General features: G+C 38.9%; 1 protein-coding gene across 9 annotated transcripts in view; it reads left to right on the forward strand.

Annotated features, from left to right (window-relative positions):
* The window catches only part of EPS8 (EGFR pathway substrate 8, signaling adaptor), a 149,406-nt gene that overhangs the window by 111,480 nt on the left and 18,800 nt on the right, over positions 1 to 19,126 (forward strand). For 8 of the 9 annotated variants that reach the window (XM_075115080.1, XM_075115071.1, XM_075115054.1 and 5 more), the window contains 8 exons: positions 804 to 930; positions 1,938 to 2,026; positions 5,527 to 5,601; positions 6,196 to 6,344; positions 8,639 to 8,822; positions 12,762 to 12,895; positions 16,604 to 16,715; positions 17,632 to 17,775. In XM_075115080.1, coding sequence (XP_074971181.1) covers positions 804 to 930; positions 1,938 to 2,026; positions 5,527 to 5,601; positions 6,196 to 6,344; positions 8,639 to 8,822; positions 12,762 to 12,895; positions 16,604 to 16,715; positions 17,632 to 17,775 — 1,014 coding nt within the window. The remainder of the gene's footprint in view (positions 1 to 803; positions 931 to 1,937; positions 2,027 to 5,526; positions 5,602 to 6,195; positions 6,345 to 8,638; positions 8,823 to 12,761; positions 12,896 to 16,603; positions 16,716 to 17,631; positions 17,776 to 19,126) is intronic. The other variant, XM_075115089.1, reaches the window with a different exon arrangement.

Below are 19,126 nucleotides of genomic sequence, written 5' to 3' on the forward strand. Positions count from 1 at the left end.
GTTTTCTGCTGTGAAGAGCTAGAAATAAAAATACTAATTTTATGTGGTAGACCAAATTCAGCAAACTGTGTAAAGATAAACTTAAATTCCATTAATTTAGCGGGACTTAGACTATGTGCAATATCTGGAAAATGAACATATGGTCAGTTCTGATATTGCCTGTAAACAGCTACGTTGGGCAGGTCTTATGATGTATGCAGTATCAAATATTGCCCCTTTTGTCAGGTCTAACCTTCTACTTTTCTACTCTGCTGTTGCCTTCAGCAACATCCAAGGGTCTTGAGGAAAGCATGTTAGGGCCTGCTGATTTGGTGTATACATGTTTTCCCCAGGGGCTCCTTCATTCTCCTCCACTTGCTCTTTGAAAACAATTCTTCAAAGAATGCTTCTGTAAAACTACATTCTGACATTCAACAAACAGCTTAATACTTTGTACTAAAGGAGATTATGAAGTTATACTGTTTAGGAAAATGCTGTCCTACACAAATAATTAGCATTTTTTCATGTGTTGTGAGAGAAAATGTAATGTGTGGACAAATTGTGTAATTCCAATCTGAATTTAATAATCTTGATGCTTATATTTTAAAATATTTTCAGTGGCTCTAAGTTTTCAAATATCTAAGATTTAAAATACTTTATAGGTTTGTAAAGTCAAGAACATAATGAATCTAAATAAGCAATGTTCCAGCATGGACTTTGTTCTGAGGAAGCTGTTGGTCTCTGAGAGTGTAGTCATTTTAATTTCTGGAGCATTTCTGCTGTAGGTTCTATAGATAAACTGTTACTTTTCTTTTCTCTCATAGCAAATTCTGAACCATATTTTGGATGACATTGAGTATTTTGTTACAAAACTTCAAAAAGCTGCTGAAGCATTTGCTGAACTTTCGAAGAGGAAGAAAACTAAGAAAAGCAAAAAGAAAGGACCTGGAGGTAGGAGTTCTTACTGCACACAGTTCTGTTTCTCTAAGGATCATTGAAGTAGCTAGCAAATGTGTCTTTCTGTGTTTTTTCATTAATGTAGTAATTTTCTTTCATTCTCAGCACAAAAAATCCTGCACAGTATATTCTTAGAGGGAAACCTATGAAAATTATTTGCTGGAGTCAGTGAGGAGTGACTAATTAGAGATACAACTGCAGAATATGCTCACTGTTCACAGAATCTTAGGTTGGAAGGGACCTCAGGGATCATCTAGTCCAACCTTTCTAGGAAGAGCACAGTCTAGGCAAGATGGCCCAGCACCCTGTTCAGCCAAATCTTAAAAGTGTCCAACGTGGCCGAGTCAACCACTTCCCTGGGGAGATTATTCCAATGGTGACTGTCCTCACTGTGAAACATTTCCCTCTCGTGTCCCATCGGAATCTCCCCAAGAGAAACTTGTGTCCATTCCTCTCATAGATCTTAGAGATCCCCTCTAAGCCTCCTTTGCTCAAGGCTGAACAAACCCAGTTCCCCCAGCCTATCCTCATATGGCAGCTTCCTGGTCCTTTGATCATCTCGGTGGCCCTTCTCTGGACCCCTTCCAGTCTGTCCACATCCTTTTTGTATAGCGGGGACCAGAACTGTACACAGTACTCCAGGTGTGGCCTGGCAAGTGCTGAGTAGAGTGGGATAATGACTTCTTTATCTCTGCTGGCGATGCCCTTTCTGATGCAACCCAGCACCCTGTTGGCCTTCTTGGCCGCAGCAGCCCACTGTTCGCTCATGTTGAGCTTTCTGTCCACCAGGACCCCCAGGTCCCTTTCCACAGAGCTGCTCTCCAGCCAGGTGGATCCCAGTCTGTGCTGCACTCCCAGATTGTTTTCCCTGTTGTGGTTCTATATTTACAAAATTCTGTAAGTTGGTAAATTTATTATGTATTTCTGTTTACTGTAACTGTAATATTTGTAGAAATTATATGCCATATAGATATATCTAAAAATCTTATTTTGTTCACCAGAGGGAGTTCTTACTCTCCGTGCAAAACCTCCACCTCCGGATGAATTTGTTGACTGCTTCCAAAAATTCAAGCATGGCTTCAATCTTCTGGTAAGTGACTTTGGGTGGATATGGTGGTGTGAGGAATGCAGTAACCAGTTTTTTCCTGGGATAGTTGATGTTAAGTGTATCATGATCTTTGTTTTCCCCACTGCTACAAATTAATTTGGGTATCAGTTTTGTTGCATTGGTTTTCTTACGTCTTATTTCACTAATATGAAATGAAGAACTAAAATTGTGGGGAAAGATGAAGAGGAGAAGGAAGAATCAGTAACACGACAGATATGCTTTGTAGTTATTTTTGGGTTGAGTTTTCTTGGATGTTTATGCTATTCCAGAGGGTGTGAATGCTTTATTGTTGACTCCCCTGAAGGAGCTGCAGAAGGTTATTTTGTGTTTAGGAATGTATTGATCAAATCTTCTGCATTCTGTCTAACTTTCCTGGTGCCTTGTTCATATAGAGAAGCCTTGTGGGTCTTAAATGCCCTATTGCTGCTGGCTGTGCAGAGGTGGTCATTCCATCCAGGGAATTGTGAGCCTGGGTCTGCTTTGTCTTGGTCTCCACTGCTCTTTCAGAAGGAGCAAACCCACAAGTATCCTCCTAAAGAATGCTGATATATCTGGAAACGTAATCTTGTTTGGTCCTTGGCTGACACACAGAAATATAGCACAGATGATACTTCACTGATCTTGGACAATCACCTTTTCCTTCTCTGTCCAAGGTTGAACTGAGACAAGAGCAGAGCTGGTCACCTCTGGTGTAGGTTAGCCTTTGAACCAGCTTTGGGATGTTACTCCTCAAGCGCTTTACACAGTGACTGGATGAGCATATTTCTTTTCCAGCATTGTTTTGTTTCTTCTTTTCCTGGTTCTTTTAAGTCTTTTACTTGGGAACTTTGAGTTAAAATCATAAAAGAATTTCTAGGAACGTCTGTTGGGATCACGGTTCTGTTGCATGCTTGCCAGCATCACCAGCTGTGGCATTAATTTATTTTTATTCAGCTATGCCCATCAGACTCTCTGTGCTTGTTGCTATTATTACATAGGACCTTTCTGGCCTCAGAATGCTCCATCCGACAAATTCTCAACAAGTAGAGATGCTAATTCAAGAGCCTTCTCCTGGCATCTCCTCTTCTGCAAGTGCTATTAAAGGAAGGCAGCAAGTGGGACACCTTCAAAGCATTTACTTTCATGTACTGACTGTCCCTTCCAATTGCTGGGGAAGCTATGCCAATGGGAAAAATTATTCTTTAATTCATTGAGTCAAATCAGCTTTTTCTTCCTCTTGGGAATTAATTGCAGGGCTGTAGGAGATATTTAGAAATGTTAAGAATATGTATTCTTTTTTTAAAACCCTATATTGAATGCTGTAATTCTGACCTTAAAGGACTGCTGGTTCTGCGGGGATGGATGCCTGAGAACGTGCTGATCCTTCTTAGTAATAGTGCTTCTAATGTTGTTGTTTGTTTTGTTGTTTTTTTTTTTTTTATTCTTACTTCTTATTGTGTTCTGCATTAAAATTAGATTTTCACCCAAGAATAGCATCTGCATCTTTGAATCTTTATCTTCTGTGCTGGAGAAGAAGCTGTTCTTGTTGCGGTGCTCAGCAGCTCTTGAAAAGCTGTGCTGTAACAGTGCTTTACTTCGGCATCATTGCAGGAGCCATAAAAGCCTGACATTTCACTTCCTGGTGCTTTGTCAGACATGGAGAACTGTATAAAATGAAGAATCTAGTTTAAAAACAAAAGTTGTAGCTAGAATAATAAAATCTTTGCCAGTAGAATATTTTAAAACACTATGCTGGAAGCTCCTAGGAAATGCCTACCATCTGTCAAAAAAAACTTTAGAAAGACCCAGAGAAAGTTGCTGTGACTGAAGAACAAAGCACAGAAAGTTATTAGAAGTAAAAACACATCCTCCTCCTTTCTTCATTTCGAGGCACACTCTGGAAGGCTGGATGTAAAAGTAGAATGAGGCTAGCCAAAAGCAGTTTGAGCAACAGATGGCAAGATGCAATAAAAACTACTAGAACTTTTTAAAACACATTCTGGCATGCCTCATATTTTGGGAGCCTGCAGGGCCAGTGGGTGATCAGTAAATAAAAGAAATCCTCCAAGAAGCTGTATCAGAAAGTATATGATCTTTCTTTATGTGTATATTTACTTGGAAAAGCTTGATAGTGGACAATACATTCATGAAAACCATTTTTTATTGGGGGTTAAAGAAATTATCTGTTTCAAATTGAAGAACTGGTAATGGGTTAAAGAACAGCAAATCAAAATAGCAAGTTACAGGCAGATGAATACAGCCTTGTTTGAACGGGCACCATTCATCCATCTATTCAGTGCGTAACCTCTCTGAAACTGCCTTTCTTCCAGAGGAAGAGAAATGGTTAAGGTAATGCTGATAATCTTTAAAGTCATCCCAAAGATCTGAGGGACTACGACAACCAGGTATCCCGACGTACCCGCACATGGGATGTAGTTTGTAGGCAGGTATATTAAATTGAGAAAGAAGCAAGCATGCATCTTGCAAAACAAAATAATATCTACAAATCCATCAGTTCTTTGTTTGTGTTTCTTTGGTTTTCCAAACCACATCCAGCAAGGTTGCACACCATGAAGTTCTTAAAGAAACTGAGCTACTGTGAGGTTGAATGTAGCTTCTTAATTTCTTGTTTGGTGAAATAGAAAACAAATAATAGGACTAAAATATTGGCTCTCAAGGTGCAATAAATTCAGCAGCAATGTCCAACACGTGCCTCTGCAGAGGTCTTTGCTGTCCAACATGTTTACAGGTGTTCAGGCAAATGGGGAGCGTAGAGTCTGCAAATGTAGAAATATCTCATGATAGCAGATAGAGTGACAGATGAAATCCAATATTGATAGAGCATGGACAGGTGGGGAAAAATCTCATACATAACACAATTCAGAGCAAAATGTTGATGTAATGCAGATTCCTGTGAGAACACCATTCCTGTTCAATGGTGGTGAACGAAACAAATGTTAAGAACCTCTAGGAAAAGAAAAGAAAAATAAATTAACAAAGAAAGAGTATCGATATGCTGTTATGTTCCCTGGCCTTATTTTGTTCCCAGTGTAGCAAAACTGAAGAAGGTACAGTGAGCACAAAAATGCTCAAAGGAATTACTTGAGCTTGGAAAAGACCAAACAGAGGAAGAATGTAATAAATCTGTAAATGGTTATGAGCATCACTGGAAAAAGCGAGTAGAAAGGATTGCTCAGCTTTCATTTGGAAAAGAACTACAGAATACTAATGAAACTAAGAGGTGGCAAATTTCCAAAGGAGATGCTTCTTTACAAATATAATTCAGTTGTGGAATTTCTTGTTTTGCACAATAGGTGCTTAAGATATATATGGATTCAAAAGCAATTGGATGAATGAGTGCTTGCACTTAGCAGATGATGCAGACAAAACAGTGGGCTTAGGTGGACCTGTGGCCTGACCAGGGATGGCCATTCTTATGCGAAGTTTTTATAGTCATAAAAGTTAACCGTTTCTTAAAATGTATTGTTTTCCCATTCCTTCAGGCCAAATTAAAGTTCCATATCCAGAATCCTAGTGCAGCTGAACTGGTTCATTTTCTCTTTACCCCGCTACGTCTGGTAAGGTTTTATAATTTTCTCAGTGTTTTCCTTCAGAACTCTTTTATTTGTATGCTCGGTAACCTTTTCACGGTTAACAAGATGGAAATGTTGTGTCCCTGGACAATAACTAAGGAGAAGTATGCGTATCTCAGGATGAGATTCTCTTTAGAGATATACGTATATTCCCATCTATTAAATATATTTATTTAAATCGCCTTTACCTTTCTATGTTACAGTTTGCCATTGTAATTTTTAACTAACAAAAAAATATAAAATTTACATAGTGCAGGAGGAGTTGAAAGCTTAGCCATATGTCTGTTTAATGGAAGTCTGTGTGGTTTTGATCAGTAGAGCAAAAATAACATTGCCAAAGAGGGCCTAAATATAAAATGGTTGGTGACCAGAACAGCAGTTCTTCTGCAATAAATGATTTAGTTAATCTGTACGACATTAAGACACATTGTTAGCTTCTCAGAGGGTTGAAAGGGGTGTGTGTGTGTGCATTTTGAGTAATAAATGTTTCCTAGCAGCGCTGTAGGTAACTTGCACTCACAGTAACTTCCTTACTGACAATGTGTATGCTCTTTGTATTATTTTAACGCTTGGATTTAGGTGGTACAGACAACAGGAGGTCCAGAGCTTGCTGGTACAGTACTCAGCCCCCTCTTAACAAAAGATACTATTGACTTCCTGCAATACACTGTCACCAGTGAGGAAGGGCAGTTATGGATGTCATTGGGTGACACATGGACCAAAGCCAGGTGAGAAAAAACCTTTTCATATTTTAGAGATGATCTCTAAACTCAAGTTTATTGGTGTGATGATCACGAGGTTATCCACCTCCTAGTAAACTCAATATTAATTTTTTAGGCTTTGGACTCTTCAGAACTGGAAAGGAACCCTTCAGCCTCAGTGGGATTTGGGAGTGGTTTGGGTTTGGGGGCCTGAAGGAGGGAGAAAATGCAGGCAGAAATTTTTGTTTTGTCCGTGGTATCAAGAACCTCTTGACATAACCTCTTGCCATTGTTTTTTCTGAACTCTCATGTGCATGTTTCCAGTTGTTTTTCACCAATATTTTTCCAACCCAGCTATCTGGACTTAATTAAAAATAAATGTGAAGAAGCTGCAATTAAAAGTGATAAAATATTGAAGAACAGGATACAGATTTCTATTTTCAATTTCCAATAATTTCAAAAGCTAAAAATTTACAATGTCTTTACTTCCTTGAAAGCATCATAATGCTAAAAAGAAAATGCTTACAATTTTTAAACAATGTTTGTTAGCTGAACCATATTACATGTGCATACCCTACACATTGCACTTAATGGATTCACTATTATGGTTAGGCTTAGCTAAACATTAATTATTTTATGCATTTGTTGTTTTTGAGGTAAGTATATGGTTTGAATTTACTTAGGTAAATAGAACATGCAAAAGAAAAACCTTAACTTGCCAAAGTGCTTTTTAACTCTGGAAAATGTGGTAGAAAAGTACATTTGATGATTAAGTATCCAATCACCTGGGTTGGAAATGCATCATGTGTTTATCCGTCCTTGCTCTTAGATTTCAAATTGGAACATAAATGTCTACCACATGGATTTCTTTGATTGATTAAAAAGTATTTGATTGTTTTGCTGGTAAGGAAGGCTGCATGGAAAGCCCTGGAGCATGGGGTGACAAGCATCCTCAGATTAGGGAGAGTGATGTACAGGTCTGTCCCTTCCTTGAGCTCACTCTGCTGCATGACCAGGAATGTCCAAAGCTGTCCTTTAGGCCTATCGTTCAGCCTGCTACTAGAAAATGAGCTGGAAACAAGAATTGCAGCTCCTTGTGATTGCAGAGAGCTTACCCCGGCAAAGCACCGTCCACTTGCCTTTACCCGCTTCAAGAGCTGCTGGCTTCATAGCAGCTTGTGGTGGGACAGGCAGTGCAAATTGCCTCATAGCATTGGAGTCCTATGCAGGCAAAATGGATCAATGGGTAAAACAATGGGCTCCTTGTCTTAGGAACTATTATCATCATCCGTTTAGTCCATCCTGAAAAAATGTTTAATGGAAAGAGTAGTTCATGTTGGGCAGTGAAGAATGAAGCACTTGGAATATAGTTGGTTGACCTGTCCAGATTAGACATGATAGTCTGATTGATCTCAGTATCCAGAGGTACACTGTGGTCTGGTGTAGCAGGAGAGGTAAATGATGAAAATCAAGGGTTACTGACCTAGCTCAGGCCTGCTAATGGGCTAGTAATTGCTGACTGCTCCTGCAGCTTGTGTTGCTGGCAGCATTTGTCCCTTAACTTTGAGCAGCGTCAACAACACTGCTAGAAGATTGTAATGTGCATTCCCGTTTCTGCTTCCACTGTGAAGATACGGTAATTTATAATGTGGGACAGTGTGTTATGTATAAAGGCAGAGCATGAAAGTGTTTATTTAGGTATTTTGTATTACAATGGGGAATGCTAATGGAGCTCTGAAAAGTAATACAGTATTTTAAAAAGATCCATCTGAACTATAAACCAGCAAATGTAATGATAATTCTTGTATCCTGGAGCATATAGAGTTGGGTTTTTTTGTCAGTAAAAGCTGTTATCTTTTTCTTTTAGGTGTAGCTAGGCCCCCTACACTTCCATGCTTCATACCTGCTTTCAGACTTTCTTATAAAGCAAGTTGTTTCTTTGACGTCTTTGTCTGGTGCTTTAACACAAACAGAGCATTGCAGTATTTTCCTCCATCTAATAGTTAAAACAAATCCTAGATTTGTTTCTGATTGATTCTTCTATTACGCATCCTTTGCTACAAGACAGAAATTCGTTGTGGTTTACCACTGACAAGTCCTTACAGCAGGAGCAGTTTCTGCAGGGCACAGCAGGGAGCATAGTGTGGTCAATAAATGTTTTCTGCCGATTTTCTGTGTTCTAGCACAAATTCTGCCTGTATTGTAATCCCAGCCTCTCCTCTATACTAATAAAAATTCTAAAGCATTTCAATTTTTAGGAAACCTATTAAAGCAATATTTGTATGGCCTTTGATACAGGTCTCTATTTACTTTTCATACAGAGCGGATTGGCCCAAAGACCATTTTATTCCACCTTACGTCCCCCGTTTCCGAAATGGTTGGGAGCCTCCTTTGCTGAACTTCATGGGAGCTCCAAAGGAGCAAGAACTCAATCATTTGGCCGAGTCTGTGGCAAATGTTGCAGAGCAACAGCGGAAGCAAGAAATGAAAAGACTGTCAACTGAGGTAGGTTACCTGCGACAGTGTTTTATAAATTAGCCGAAGGCTACACCAACTCCTTCCTTCATAAAGAAAATATTCTGTGACATTGTTGGACAGTGCTCTGATGTCTGCTACCGCAGTGCAAGCTCATTGTACTTATATTAGAGTTATATGAAACTGAATACCTATTCAGCCACCAAAAACGTGGTTAGGAAAAATGTATATTTTTGCCTACTGCTCTCCTTGAACTTGGGGCACTTTCCCCCCTCAGCTGGGAGGACAGTCCAAGCCCCTACAGTTCAGTTTGATTCTTGACCTGTGCTTTCAGATCCCACTGATTTTGATTGTACATACTTCAGGTGGAATTTGAACCAAAGTGTGCCCAAACATGCATCCATTCACAGGCACACAGACAAAAAGAAAAAAACACCACTTTTTAGGGAATTTTGGATTTAAGCTGCTTATTCACAAATGTGGAATTTAATATTCCTTTCATTAATTTCTTGATACTTTCACTGTATTGCAAGAAAGTATTTGGAGGTGCTGTCAGAGTAATGCCATGTCAGGTAATTTAGACCTAATTCTGAGAAACAGCTGCCAATTAGAAGAATTATTGCACAGAAACATTTTCCCTTCCTTTTCTCCCAAGAAATGTGATTAATTTGGCAAAAAAATAGGTTATTCTGTTTAGAGAATGTAAACATGCACCACCATCTAAAAAAGCCTTCAGAGAAACCAGAGTGCCTTTTCTAACTAACTTTGCTGAGAAAGAAAGGGGCTTACTATAAAGGTTCTACCCCCTACTCTTTCTCAATAGAGCTGGCCGGAAAATGTACTTTGGTTTCTGTGAAAACTTTAAGAATGAAGGTGGATTTTATTGCTTTTTAATTCAGAATAAAAGCTATTGCCTTCTTAAACATATGAAAATTTTACTTTTGGAAGCTTTCTGTTGTTGGGAGCACATAAGCTTTAATTTAAAATTTTAATTTATTTTTCTATGCAAGCTTTAATTTCAATTAAGGGTTAGCTGTCCAAGATCCCCTGTTAGCAGCTGTAATATGGAAGTGCACCGAAGAATTTTCTGGGTTCAGTTATAGTCTTTCCTATCTTCCTCAAGCAACCTACACCAGTACTATATTTGGAGTATATCTTAGTGTGATGATACTGGATTTTATCTTAATTTTATAATATATAAAATATTTAAATTTTTATCTGTTAGTGAAAAAAATGCCCATATAGTAGAAGATTCAAGGGAAGGATTATTGGCTGGTGTGAGATGGTGTTCTTTGCAGAGCAGTTCTCTTATTGGAGACGACAAAGCTTCCCCAACAAAAGTTTATCAAAACTGCCCATCGAAACTTGTCACAATAAAACTTTGTTTTCATTAAAATCTCCATTAGTCAAAAAAAAAAAAAAAAAGTGTCTGTCCATCTATAGAGCAAGCAAATTGGGTAAAAAGTCTGCCAAGCAAAGGAGGATAACATGGTACATATTTGATTACTTAAAACACTGATTGGCTTTATGCCTAACAAGATATATATAAGAATAAATGTACCAAAACCTAACTTATTGCCAGTGATTTGTTTTGAGCAATAAAGTATTTGGTAAAGTTAAAGGACACAATAATGTGAAATGTGGCTGTTTCCATTGCTGTCACCCCCTTCCCTAGTCAGGTTCCAAAAAAGTCTCATCAAAATTTGTTTGTGTTTCATTGCTGCTCTCTGTTTCCATGCAGGTTTGGTTCTTTTTGTTTTTACATTGTGCTCTTTCTAAATTAAAAAACCCAATCAAACAAACAAAAAATACCAATAAACAAAAGCAAAATAGTATTGAAAAAAGAACGTTATTTTTTCTGTTCTGATGATTGTAAGAATTTAATTTGTTATTTTTATATATATATAAACAATTTTTGGGGGTGGGAGGGATACATTGAGGGATTTTGGTTGCTTGTGTTTCAGGGAGTTTATTTCATTCTTTTTGGTGTCAGTAGTGTTGGTTGGATGGGTAGCTGTTTATGCCAGCTTAGCATCTTAATCATCAAAAACATCTTAATCATCAAAGGACCAAAAAAAGTAAAATAAATCTCAGTTCACTGAAGGCGTTTATGTGCCTGGCACTTGGGACGTAGGCCTTGGTTTCATGACTGTTGCTGATTCCTGTGGTCTTGGGCAAGTCATTTTTAACCTCAGCACCGCGGCTTCCTGCACCAGTGCCTCCTCAGCACATCCCTGGGGGGAAGAGCACTGAGCTGCTTAATAGCTGTGAAATGCTGTAGGTGCTCAGCTGGAAAAAGCTGGGCGAGTGCAAAATGCTCTTTGCTGCAGCAAAAGGACCACCCTGGAGTGGGTGATACCAGAGCAATTATTCTCTCATCAGCCTGCCATAACAGCTTGTTTAACAAAGGGTGCTGGAAAAATGAGATTTTAACTGTTTGTTTCTGGCCTCATGTCTCAATCTGACACTGCTCTCCTGAGGACAGGGGTTACATATCAGGGGCGGTGCCGTGCTGGGAGGGGAGAGAGGGTGCATGCAGCTGCCCCGGCTGCCCTCCTGGCTGCGCAGGGACTGCTCTGGTGTCTGGCAAAGGGTGTTGGAGGCTCCCTCTCATGAGAACCTTTTTCTTCTTTCCATCTTTCCAATCTTAAGAGAGGGCTTTGAAAGTGGAGTCAGTTCAGCAATGAGGGCTTCAAATGGCAGTGAAACGTCAGGGAACTGGTGATAGAGAGTCCAGTGAGGCTATGGCAATGCAAATAGTTTGTGTGTGAAGTAAAATGATTTCCTGCTTCCTGGGTGTCTTTTGATGTGAGGTATAAGCTACGTGACACTTGAGATACATTTTGTTTTTTTCAGAGAGATCTTAATTATATAGCTTTTAAAGAATATTCTATGTGGTTTTCTGTGGTTTTAATTTCTTTTCATAAACCCTCAGCCCTGTAGGCAAGTGTCTCTGGGTGTGAGGTCAAATACTTTGAGGGAGAAATAGGTGAGTGGCTTTTCTGTAGCCACACAGATTGGGGGGGGGGGGGGGGGGGGGGGAGGGCAACAAACCCAACACCAAAAGAAAACAATTAACCAGGCTTAGAAATTTGGCAATTTCTGATTAATCTTAGCTGTTCCAACTTGTGCAACTGGATGGTGTTATAAGGAAGAGATCTAGAAGGAACAATTTCAATATTGTAATCTCCAGAAATGAACTGCTTAGCTTGTTTTTGTTTTGGGAATGGTGGCCAAAATAATTCTTACTTAGAAGCAGAGTATCATTGCTGAATTCAAGGTGTTTAGTTTTGGTTTTTTTTAAAGGACTCCTGTTTAAAAAGAATTTCTTAAAGCTTTGAATATTCTTATATGTGTGCTTATGATAAATAGTGATTATTTTCTGTATTAAAATCCTTAATTATACTATCACATTTCTTTTCACATTTCTTCTTTGACTATAGTCATGTTCAGTGAGAGGGTGACATAAATGAGTTATTCTATATTGTGATCCTGCAATACAGTGATAATTTTACTTGGAAGGTTTTGCTTCATATACAGACTTAGTGTTAGCTAGCCAGAGGTTTCTGGCACTAAGGGTACATCTAGAATAAAAGCTCAAAGCAGTTTCTCAGTGCAGTTTATTCTAAAGCCATTCAGCCATTGTTTATAAATTATGTTGCTGTAGAGATGTCATCTGAGAGATGACATGGACCTTGCCCCAGAGAACTGCTTTTCTAAAGAATATCCATTGCAATATTAATGCAGCGGGATGACTTAGGATAGAAATTCTTTTATTCTCATCCTTTTGATCTCCCCGCTTATGTATTTGAAATGCAGACGTTATTAACTTTTCATAGCAGAACCGTGAGCACCTGAGGATGTGTGAATGCTGACAGGGACCCTAGGGGTGCTGGATTAAGTGAACTAGGCGGTGCTGCTGATGACACTAATCCACTTCGTGGCTTTGTCTCTTTTTTTGTCTTCCAGCCTCCCAGTGTTCCCGACTACCCTCCGTCCGATGGGTATGCATTCAGTAACACAGTTTACAAAAGAGGGCCTCTGCTGGACCAGGGGGCGGCTGTTGCTGCATTTAAGCAAACTGTTAGCCGACATGTAGATAGGTAACACTGAATCAACGGCGTATGTGGTGCTGTGGATAACTGTCCCCACTTATTGCTACTGGGGTGGCGGTGTCTGTAATTAACTCTGGTTGTGTCTGGAGCAGGTCATTATTTCTATGAGGAAGCAATTCTGGTTAGCAGTGGGTATTCTGCTTTTGCTTCTCTAAGGCACATCATTAAGACTCTCCTAGTATAATGTTTATGAAACTACCCTGTTTATGTATGCTGTTAAATCAATGCTTTTTTCAAAAATGATATGGTGGGATTCCAACCCAATTAGGAACGCACAACCCTCTTATTTGGGTTCAAATTTTATTTCTGTGTTGTTTCATGTTTTTAAATATATACTCTTTGCTCTTTTCAGAACTCCAGAGAATGACAAGTCTGCTCTGAGATTCATCTGTCCTTGTTTTGAATGATTGTTTGATTCATTTAGCTGCTCACTCAGTGCTCCATAGTCCTCTGCTTTTTGTTTTCAGGGCTGGTCCGTAAATACCCACTTTCAGAATAGCAATTCCTTGTTTCTTCCATTCTCTTCCAAATGTTACAAAGAAAATGCTTTGAAATGTTTGCATAGCAACCAGTGTCTTTTTGCGCGTCCTTTTTCATCCCCTTCATTTTAGCCTAAATCCAAATAGCTTGACAAGATCAAATGCAGTGATCCTTGAAGTCTTGACCTTACCTGTGGGGAGAATTTATACCAGTACAGACTGGAAGTAAATCAGGGAAGTGGCATTCGAATTACTCCCCCATGGCAAACCATAGTCTGTATAAACCATATGAAGAGTATTTTAGCTTATTGAGCCATTGAAGATGTTTAAGATTTTGGGATCGGATTGCTGGTTAAAACATTAATATAATTCTTTTGACAAAAACCTTTGCGTAACCCCTAGTTTTGAGCTATGTGCTAAAAGATCCTTAGTCTGCATGCAAACATATTCCCACGTGGTGTGCAGGGTGAACAATTCTTTTCCTGAACTTTGGATTTATTCTACGTAACAACAGCATCGGTACTAGTAATTTCTTATCTTTTTCTCAAACCTGGTTACTTTCTGGGCTCTTGTCTCAGGACCAGTCAGCTTGAAATCTAGATGATCTATACTCTAAAGTCCTTTCTCTCTTATCTGAAATGTGATAGGACCTAGTTTGTCCTTTCAGAGTAAAAGTATTCTGTGCAGATGTTGTTGCCTCCATTGCAGGTTTAGAGGATGGGGCTTATTGCATTGAACTATTCATATCACTGTATCTGGCTGCAACTGAAAGAGTCATCCAAGCCTCCTTTGTGATGGTTCAACAGGAAAGGGGGTTTCTAAGAAGCAGTTAATGTAAGATGAAATTAGTCTTTTGAAAGATATGAAGTCAGGCATGCTGTAGTGGTGCCCGTTTCTCACAGCTGATTGCAGTCTAGATGGCTGGTGCTGATGCAAGCATCTGCAGTGTGCCTCTATTTCCCAGTCTGATCAACACGACACAAACTTCCATTTGTTAATTGGCTCTCGAGACATATAATACATGCCTGGTAGGAGCTCATTACTGGGGTAAGTTGTTAATGTGTATTGCCCCAAGTAACTTCCATTTAAAGATAAATTTTAAAGCATCTGTGAAGAAGCAGGTGGAGGAGTGGGCTTCCTGCCTAGGAAAAGTGGTCCCAGCAAGCTGACCCTTTCATCCATCATTTGCTGGTCCCTGTTTAAAGCTGGCATTCCTAATGGGCAGTCCGAAAGCAGTGACTGAGCCACCCACTACCTTCTGAGGGACACATAGGTTACCCCTTGTCCAGGCAAATTTTAATCACAGGGAACTTCAGTGAGCCTTATTCCAACATGCCAGGACCTCCAGCAAGGTGTGCTTTCCTGGGGTGACTTAAACTGAGTGTCAGGATCTTAAACTTTCAATGTGCTACTAGGTATATCAGGGACTTTCTCTGATGCTGAAAGAGTACTGAATAGTTTTTCAGCAAGTTGTGTGGTGTTTCAGAGTAGTATGCTGTGTAGTTTGGTTTTGTGCTCTCATTTGTGAAATAGCACCCTGGGAGTCTGTGCAATCTGCTAGGCGCTCGTGCACAGGAGAGCAGACGGCTGCACTTAGAGTGTATCTGACAGGCAATAAGAAAACACAGTAGAGGATGGAGGAAGGGAAGCACTGAGACTATTTGTTCCCCAGGTAAACTGTTTGGCTCATTAAACTGGGCTTGAGGAATTAACGGTCTCTTGAGAAGTGTACAGTCAGTGCCTGGCCTATGTTCTGGGGATGTTGCTGTTGATTGCAACAGAGTCGAGTAAAACTGAAATGTAAGCATTTTTTTAAAAAAATTCTTCCTGAGTTACGGTTTTTGATGGGATCAGGATAGTTAAGTGTGGACAAGGTAGGAAGACACAGTTAGTGAAATGAGTTTGGAAAGGCAGACTAAAAGTAAAAGTACCTTCAGAAGGATGTTAGTCATATCCCTGAAATAGTAAGAAAGGAGGTCAAAATTATATAAATTTTGACTGGGTAGCAGAAAAAATTGAGATTACTCACACGTCTTTCAACCTCATAACAGCTATTCTTCAATCTAGGGTTCATCCCATGTTTTTCACTCTCTCCTTAATTTGTTTTAGTGTTTTGACTTCCTTTCAAAATAATCTTTCAATCTAAATATGACTCTCCCTTTGTTCCACTCTTCAAGTCAAGTGAGACAGTTCTCCACAGCCACGCAATAGCTAGGTAACTACTGGATTGCTCAGGCACACATGGGACCCACGGTTACACAGCACCAACATCAGCAACGATCTGCATTCATATCCCTGTGCTTTGATGTTGTATGAAGCATTTCAAGCCATTGGTTGTTTCATATTTTTATTATCCCTTTTTAAATTTTTTTTTTTTGTTTTTCTTAACTTTACCACCTGGTATGGATTTGGATTGTTGGGTAAAATTTGCAATAAATTAATAATGTTACTCTTTCTTTTGGACCTGTTTTGAGAGGCCTGGGGTGCTTCTCACCTTGGAGAGGTACTATGTCAAAGAAACTAGTAGTTTATTGCCCAAAGGCAATCTGAACAAATCTTTCCTCAAGAAAACAAAGACGTGGAGTTATACTGTGGTATGCCTTGTTCTACAATGAACTCTGTAACTACCAAGAAGTTATTTTTCATTTTCAATTTATACAGTTGAGTTGATGGTATCTTATGGTCAAGATCTTATGGACCTCCAGTAGGTGAACATTTTTTAAATAGAATTCAATTCCATTGGTGTTGGCAAAAATGTATTCATTTATTATTTGAAATTTAAGTTATTGTCAACACTAGAAGTAGTTTCATACAAAGCAGAAGATAGCAAGTGTATACTAAGTGTAGTCATTTGTTTATATGGCAAATGATCATTTAACCTACTGTAGGAAAACAGACAAAATATAGTGTACATGTTTACCTTAATACAACGGCACCTGCTGTTGTTGGTTGTGATCATACATCTTGCAGGCAGTATGCTGATAAAGATTACCAGTTCTTGAGGTCCACATAGCTCAACTTCTTCTTACTTTGGTTTCTTTTTTTTTTTTTTGGAACTCAAATCAGTGTTTTATGACTAGGTAGTTCTACAGCAACATAATATTATGATGGAGTTTTTCTTGTTTAAATGTTTTGCAGGTTGTTGGAAGAGGGCATTTAGTCTGTGTTTTTATTTGCTTGAATGTCTCACTGAACAATAGTCTGATATTTTTTGCAGAAACTATGAAGCACACAGTAAAGCACAGACCAAGAAATATGCCAAATGCAAGTACGAATTTGTGGCAAGAAACAACAGTGAGCTTTCTGTCATGAAAGAAGAGATCGTAGAGGTAATGTTTTTTGCAAAGACAATATGAATCTCAGTTGCTGCTCAAAGCTGAGCAAAGCCCTTTCCTATGGGCATTTTGGCTGGCCGTAATGATTACTTCAGTGTGTTTGATTTATCTCCCCTAAGATGGAAAGATCAATTAATTTATTTTGCATTATAGATACGATAAACAGAGATTCTGTGCTGATCTATGAATTGATGCTGTAGAGATCCATGCTGGAAATATATTTGTGTGTTTCTTCCATCTTCTCTAGTGTTGCTTTTAAAAGCCTCATTTAGTCATATTTAAATAACTGGCAAACACTGTCTGTGTAAGCACAGGGCATTGTGAAAGACTGTCCTTTCCTGGAAGAGTTGGTACCCTGAAAGCTAGACAGATTTGAAGAGGGGGAGCAACAAAGAGAGAAAATCTTGTATTTAAGGTTGCGTGGCAGGTGGTCAGATTTCAGACTTCTTCTGGCCATCCTGTTCCAGTTCCCTGTTTACTCAGAAGTGCGCTCTCTCCAAATTTGTGCTCTCCTAGGATGATTTGCTTTTTCTTGGGTTATTAGTAGTTACTTATTCCTTTTGTCAACAGCGTATAGGATTTAGAGACGTCACCCTCTCTGCACACATATTTGATTTTCAGTCCACTGTGTTGTCCAGCACATGTCTGAATTTACAGAGGTTCATTACACACTTTTCTTCCATATCCTTTCTTGAGAACCGTGTTTTGAGAAGTGCATTACTACTAGGATTAGTAATGCAGATAATCAAGGAAGCCTACACAGGTGTCTTAGGGACATCTGTGTAAGATCTGTTGGCAATCACAGAACCTGGCAAGGTTATGGTTTTGTTTTTAAATGATGAACAGTCTTAGTACTGGCAGGAAGAAGGTATATTAAAAAAAAAGTAATTAAATTGCCATATTCTTTCAGATTCTGGATGACAGAAAGCAGTGGTGGAAGGTTCAGAATAGAAGTGGCAGCACAGGCTTTGTGCCAAACAACATTTTGGACCCTCTGCGCAATCAAGAATGTGGTCTAGGATGGTCAGAACCTGCGTATACCCGCACCATCCAGGTACCATCTGGTCCTTGGGAACAAAACTTTCTTTTGAAGTGTGTGTGTGTGTGTAGGAAGAAGAGATTCACAGGAAAGCTAAAATATCTGATATGTCAAAATATTCGTATTTCTTCTACAGAATGAGGCTGATTTCTGTATTGCATAGAGTCTAACATGAGTATAAAGTTGATAAAGATACAGCAAAACCTTTTCCTTGAAAGGTTTTTTCCTGCTTATTTGCTTAGAGGGTAATTTCAGTCCTAATGGGTGTGTATGCCTTTATTTTAATTGCAAATATCCTTTTGGCAGCTGTTGATGCCAAAGAAGGAGTTTGAATTATTTAAGGTATGGTCATCTTTGTTTCTCCTAGGAGTGTGACTGCTACCTTTTCTTATTATTTTCTGTCTTTGGGTGTCACTATCTTAGTCTTGAATTAATTTAATTATGTAATTTTGGAGTCATAAAAAATAGGCGTCTTTGCTGTTGGATTCACAAAGCAGGTATTTTTCAATTACTGTGCCTGTGCATCCATAGCACTCTATTCTCCTGACCTAATTTTGGTGTTATTTCTTCCATGTTGTGTTGTGGAATTAAGATTATTTTGTTGTTGTTGTAATTTCTTTTATATGTTGAACAGAATTAGAGGGTAACATATTAAAAAAAAAAAAATCTTGCATCAGTGCAATTGTCCACCTGAGTAAGCATATACAGGATAAAGTTGTAACATGCATTTTTAGACAACATTTAAGTGAGCCAGAGGCTCATAAAATAAGAGGTTGTGTTTTCTAAGACCTGTTTCTTCCCTTTTACATCTAAGGATTTAGAAAGGTTAGGCAAACAATTTTGGACTAGGCAGAAATTCCAGGCCTGCCTCTGAATCAGACTTTCAGTCCAAATGCAAACCAAACTTCTGTTGAAACTTGAAGTTAAATCTGATTAGATTTAACCTAATATATATTCCATGTGCCTACACACTCTGGCTGATGACTGTAAACTGAGAAGTGCCAAAAATTTACTCTTCACTGTCTCTGCTGCAGATTCATCTAAAAGTCCCAGTCGAAGGTGTTGCTGTGCCAGGTTCTGTTTGCACAGCTATCACGAAAGCTGTGGCTTTTGCAGTATTTCCAGTCTTTCCATGGATATGGAAAGTTTCTTGAGAAATGGGTGCTACGCTATTTTTGGCACAATAAAGCGGTAGACCTGTCTTGAGCTTGGTGGCCTTGAATCAGACCATTTCGGAGTTTTTCCTGTCCCTAATTGTTTGCCAATAATGTATGAGCTCATTCTAAATTGATTACGGTTTTTGCCTGTGTGTGAAATGAAGCATGTATCTAGAATGGTTTTCAAATCCTGATTTAAAGATCTGATT

This window comes from Phalacrocorax aristotelis, chromosome 1, assembly GCF_949628215.1.
Source record: "Phalacrocorax aristotelis chromosome 1, bGulAri2.1, whole genome shotgun sequence".
Classification (NCBI taxonomy): Eukaryota; Metazoa; Chordata; class Aves; order Suliformes; family Phalacrocoracidae; genus Phalacrocorax; species Phalacrocorax aristotelis.